This window comes from Selaginella moellendorffii, unplaced genomic scaffold, assembly GCF_000143415.4.
Source record: "Selaginella moellendorffii unplaced genomic scaffold, v1.0 SELMOscaffold_25, whole genome shotgun sequence".
NCBI classification, from domain to species: domain Eukaryota; kingdom Viridiplantae; phylum Streptophyta; class Lycopodiopsida; order Selaginellales; family Selaginellaceae; genus Selaginella; species Selaginella moellendorffii.
The window spans coordinates 524,635-530,731 of NW_003314286.1; the positions used below are offsets into that span (position 1 = coordinate 524,635).

General features: G+C 42.5%; 1 protein-coding gene across 1 annotated transcript; it reads left to right on the top strand.

Annotated features, from left to right (window-relative positions):
• Positions 1–4,972: 4,972 nt before the first annotated feature.
• Positions 4,973–5,642, top strand: LOC112347947 (pentatricopeptide repeat-containing protein At1g03540-like). The gene is made up of 2 exons (XM_024679737.1): positions 4,973–5,400; positions 5,582–5,642. The coding sequence occupies exons 1-2, from the start codon at positions 4,973–4,975 to the stop codon at positions 5,640–5,642; spliced, it is 489 nt and encodes a 162-aa protein (XP_024535505.1).
• Positions 5,643–6,097: the final 455 nt, after the last annotated feature.

Consider the following 6,097-nt stretch of genomic DNA (forward strand, 5'->3'; position numbering starts at 1 on the left):
GACGCTAGAAAACATATGGGGCACCTCTTGAAAGTGGCAGAATTGCACTTTTCTAAAACAAGAGGGCATTCTTTTTCACCCAATTTGTTACACCCTCTGTCAGTGCATTTATTTCCAACTCATGATCACTATCCTCTCTTTCATTCTCTTGTGTGATTTGGTTATGCTGTGCAATGGGATAGTTATTGCATCTCCTAGCCCTTGAGCCCTGGGAAGAAAGATTGTAAGAGTTAAAATTACCAACACTAGAACCCATAGACATTTGTGGGTGTATTTCCCTTTTTTCGAATGAGAGTGTGAATGAAGATCTATAAATTCTAGACAGTATGCTATGACAAACCCCTCAAGAATGTATTCTATAAAGAACCAAGTCTTTCTTTTATATGTAATAAGCTTACATCAACGGTTATTTTTTTTCCTTTCAAACGGTTATATGGCTTTACATAGAATCTTATTTCAAATTTAATAATTTTTTAATTCTGACAAACCTAACATTTACAAGCCAGAAAGCATAGAGTACAAATTTAAAGAAGTGACAAGAATACTCTTTTTGCAAACATTTTATTTTATGTTCTAACAAATGTCCCTATCATTGCATGTAGTAAATATTTAAATTATTAGAACAAAAAGTGTTCTTTAGAAATTTTTTATCTATATAATATATAAAGAGTTATTAAATTATTAGGTTCGCCATAACCTTAAAATTTTAAAATTTATAATATTTGTACTAAATTACAATTGAAAATTGAGCTCAACTCGTGTGCTCAACTCTTCAACTCGTGAGCTCAAGTATGGTCCGCGCCCGCCACAACCATAGCCTCGCCCTTATCCTTGGGCTTGAGTAGTAGCAGCATCAACTTCCATTAGAATAGGACCATCACCCACAAAAACTAGAGCTGAAGGACCAATGGTACACATCATCCTCAGGATTTCCGTGAAAGAACTCCGGCTGAACACAAGGATTGGCACTAAGAACAGGAGGAGTTGTACTATGTGCCATGAATGCTGCCATCAACTGAGTTTGGCTGTTCAATTGCAATCGCATAGCATCAAGCAATTGTACCAACTGCTACTCCAGAGTCAAAAGAGGAAGAGATTGCTAATTTACTATGAAGATGAACGAAAAGGAAAAAACAATAGAAGAGAGATGAAAAAAGGCTAAAAGGAAAAGAAGATCTAAACAATGCAAAAAGCTAGATCTTGAAAGGAAAGAACAAAAGAAAGGAAATGGAAAAAGTTAGATCTAGACAATGTAAAAGTTATATCTAAACCAAAAATCCCAAATTTGAGCACTCCTTAGGTGCCCCTCATCTCCACCAATTTGAGTGCATGAAATATAAAAAGGGAATAGAGAAAATGTGCATATTAATTAGCCCAAAAACCCTAATTTATATACAAGAGCAAGTGGTCTGATTGAAACCAATATGACGGCTACCAAAATCCCACTATGCTAATATTAGTATATGGCATCATAGCCGTACACTTGGACCTCACAAGATCTAGATATTATTTAAATTACTATTTTGTTTAAAATACTTATTTGCCACTAAAACATTAAGAAAATATTCTTTAGTGTACCAAAATATTTTTAAAATATTCTTAATGACTCCTTTTGTTGACTTGGCTTTCTTTATTAGCAGATCCACTTGAAAGTACATTAAGTTGTACATTCTTGAGGTCAATAGGAAGGCATTGATTTTCTTGTTACAACTTACAAGTTCTAAAAGCATTAGTTTGGTTTTTATACAAGATCCAAGTAGGACAACATGCTTAGAATACAAGGAATGGAGAGAGGCCACCTTGAAACAAAATCCATCACCTAGTAAGCTTTTAATAATTAGTTTTTTTGAATTGATCAAGTGTGCCCAATATCTCTATTTGTTTGTTCAAAGGCTATGAGAGACCAAAAGCAAATGCATTTAAACTTTGAAAGAATGTAAAGGTGACGTTTCCAATTTTGAAATTTTGTAAGAAAAAAAAGTTACTCATTTTAAAAGACTTTTAGCTATACAATTATGTAGCTAAATATGTTTACTAGCAAACCAAAATACCAAATAATATTAGTGTTTATACAATTTGATTGTTACTGAAGATCATACAATTGATTTATATTGTGTTGGTTTTACCAATTGCTTTAGAATAACACTCTCTTTTCGTCCTCCTCTTGTGAATACTATTATTATTATTATAAGCATTAGAAACATTCTTCATGGTTGCCTACAGATGCAGATGCTTGCCTATAGAAACTTGCTGGAGATGGTGGTCTTTCCAAAGCTCATCACTCAAAAGGCTCTTGAAATGCAACAAAAGATGCCAGAATCTCCAAGGATGAGTATTAGAATGGTGAAGAGAAAAGATTAGCATTTTTGTTTTTTTGCTAAGGGGATGTAGCTCAGATGGTAGAGTGCTCGCTTAGCATGAGAGAGGCAGCGGGATCGATTCCCAGCATCTCCAAATATGTTCGATTATTGGATTGTTCCAAGTGTTTTGAGCGATTTTACTGGTGTTGACCTTTGGGGGAGCTATGGATGGATGTTGCACTGTGAGACCATCAAAACAGCAATGGATAGACATTTATCTTGTGTTTCTTTTTCCCACTTTTTTGCAAAAGGAAGTAGTTTGTGCACGCTGATAGCTTGTGTCTCCATGAGCTCCATAACTTGCATTCAATGAGTGCCAAGTTTCCAGAGGTTTGAAAAACGAGTGATTGTGAGATTAAATCGCTGTTCACATCTAGGTTTGGGCTTTTTGGCATGCTCAAGCCCGATAGCACCCTTGCTGACAATCCACAGTCCACTCGTTTTTTTTTTCACAAAGCCAAAAGTACCTCTTTATTTTTTCGAAGTCAAGGGTTAGGTTATAATCTCTCGCTTGGATTTTTCTATTGTCGAAGCTCTTGTCAGGTAAGCTATGGTCTCTCGCGCTCACGCTGCCCCAATGCTTGCCCGCCGAGCTCAAGCGCCCTGGCATGGCGGCCATCACCGAGCTTCACACCCGCGAGCTCCAGCTCTAGCTCCAGCACATCCAGCACACCACCATGGACACCAAGGCCACGAGCCAGTGCCAGCTTTAGCTCCAGTTCTTCAAGGTGACGCTCCAGATCGAGCCCCAGCGCCAGCTGCTTTCACATGGCCACCCTGCTCATCTAGCTCCAGCGCCTGCTATCCTCGATCATGCTCGCCACCACCATCCAGCTCCAGCAGCAGCAGTGTACCATCATCATAACGGTGATGGAGCTCCTCTGGTTGTTCACCACCATCACCATGGTCACCACCATGGTCACCACCATGGAGGACGCCACAACCACCACCACCACCATCGTCGCGACGGTCACAATGCAGCAGTGGCCACACCAACACCCGCAGCAGTAGTTACAGTGGTTCGGAGGACGCCGTGGTCGCTGCTCCAGCTTCTTCTCTGGGTTTTGGTTGCGATCTTGGTGCTGCTCGCGTGCTTTTTGCTTGTGCGATGGATGTTATCTCGAAGGGAGCAGTGCAGTAATGTGATCTTTCAGGATCCCGGGTGGCAGATTGAAGTTGTGGTGGACGATCCTCCGACTGAGAAGAAACAGCTGGAAGCTCACACTCGTGGTTTGCACAGCAATGGCACTCTAGGATTCTCCTCAAAGTGTCCTGCCAACACTGGCAGTGACGCATAAGTCAGCACAGTGCATGCGTTGTCACATGGAAGATTGTGTACAAACAATCTTCAAGGAGATGAAGTTGCAGAGCAAGAAGACAGCAGGCTCTTGCTCATGGACAGTGAAGATCACATACAAGGGTCAACTACCAGACTTGGAAGTTATTGCACAGCTGGCTCGGAACATGGACTGGAAAATAGAGCAAGAACCTACCACGTTTCGATTTGACTGAGCTATCCTCTAGAGTGACGGGGGAGCAGACGTTAGTGCACCTCCAAAGGCCAGAGAAGTTGCTTGAGACGAAAGGTTTGAGAAAAGGTAACGTACTACTTTTGCTCTCTGTTCTTGCAGGCGCTCAAATCTCAATTTCGATGAGAAGAAGCAGTGCAGGGCATAGCAGCCAGATAAGTTTCTCCAGAGTCAAGCCGGGAATCAAGCAAGTGCAATTGTGAAAGTATGGTTGAAGTCTACACTGCGGCTTGCAACACAGGTTGTTCAACAGGATGGGACGAAGAACAGGATAGGTTGGTCTACCTCGCAAATTGTGAATACAAAGCGGATGCATTCGTCACAAGCACCCTCGTGGACATGTGGAAGCATCAGAAGTGTTCAGGAGGACAAATAAACATGACGTTGGTTGCCTGGAACACGATCATCATGGGACAGCACGTCTTCTATCAGATGCAACGAGAAGCTGGCCTGCCTCCAAACACTGAGACTTTGCATGGAGTAGCAAAACATCGTTTCCTGGGATATGCTGAGAACAACATTTGCTCTTGAGTGCTATGAGCAAGCCAGCAGCCAAACGCTCAGACTTTCATGGTGGCGCTCAAGGCACACAGCGACTTAGCAGAGAAGAGGCTCCACTCACAGATCTGGGAGAGAAATCTGGATGGAATCCACTACTCAGCATGCTTGCTCAATGAGAGAAAAGCTTTTCTTGGGAGGTTGGTAAACTTTGCAAGGAATGCAAGGTTGATGGAGCCGTCCATGAAATTCAAACAAAGGTGGTACCTGAAAAGACGCAAAAGGGTCTTAGCTGGCACACCATGGTGAAGGATAAAAAATATGAGAGACAATACTTAGTATCATTCATTGAGTATTTTAATTGATCAATGGTTATAAACATATTTATAATTTATGAGTCAAGATTAATATTATTCCATATCAATAGTAGAATAAACAAGAATATACTAGAAAGTGTTTAGGAAAGATTATAAATTATAAATAAAAAGATTAAATATCCTAGAATCTATATTTGAATACAAGTACTTCCCCAGCAAATGCTAGGTGGTTTACAAAGAGGTGGATGCACGGAGAGTTTTCGACCGGATGGAGAGGCACGATGTTGTCTTGTGGACAACGCTGATGCTCAGATACATCCAGGCGGAGCAAGCACCGGCTGCACTAGATCTCCTCTCGCAGATGCAGCAAGTCCAAGGCCTAGTACCCGACGCTCCAACTTACACTTCTGCGCTCCAGGCCTGTGGGAGCTCCAAGGCTTTGGAGACTGGAAGCGCCATCCACCAGCAGATCTGTCATGCCGAGATGGAAGCCGAGGTGGTCGTCGTGAACTCTCTTCTGGGCTTCTACAGACAGTGTGGCTGCATGGCAGAAGCTTGTGAAGTTTTCAACTCAGTGGCCACAGCCAGCGTGGGACGCGACGCTGTAACTTGGAACGCAATCATCTCCAGCTACTCCCACCAGGGAGATGTAGCCTTGGCTCTCAGGCTCTTTAAGCGGATGCTGGAGGATCACTGGTAGTGTACTTCAGCTTCCCCTCCTTTGACAGCTCAAAGAACTCCTTTTACGCCTTCATGTTGCACACACCATCTGGTCACTCACATACCTTGCATCACCCACACCCACTGCCATGGTGCGAGTCAGCTCCAGGATTCAAGCATAGCCCAGCTCTTCATTTCTGGTGCACTCCCTCACCAGCCCTGCCTGTGGTGCTGCTCATGCACTACTCGCAAGCGAGTTGATCCCGAAAGGAGCCTAGATTGTGTGCCCAACTACCATTCTACTTGCCCCTATTATCCCTGTGAGCACCTCCTCTAGGAGCTTACAGATGCACAGACTCTCACGGGAATGCCCATACAACTATGTCTAAGCAGAGCAGCCATGGAGCCCTAGGAGTGCATGGTGTAACACCTGTCACCACGCCCTCTTCCCTTCACTTGGACAAAAGAGTTCTAAGTGGTGCTGGCCTTGGAGGTGGCAGTGGTAATGCCAACTCATGTCTTGAGACATAATCACACATGGGTTTTCTGTGTCAATCTACAAAAATAGGTGACAGTAGGAAAGTAGAAAAGTTTAAAATACAATCTTAGCTTACACTAAAATGGTCGATCACATCGCATAAATCTTGCTTGTTTGAAGAAAGTGCATACACCTGGAATACACAATACAAAAGACGTGAATCCCTCGCACGATAGAAACCAATCTCGGTGATTT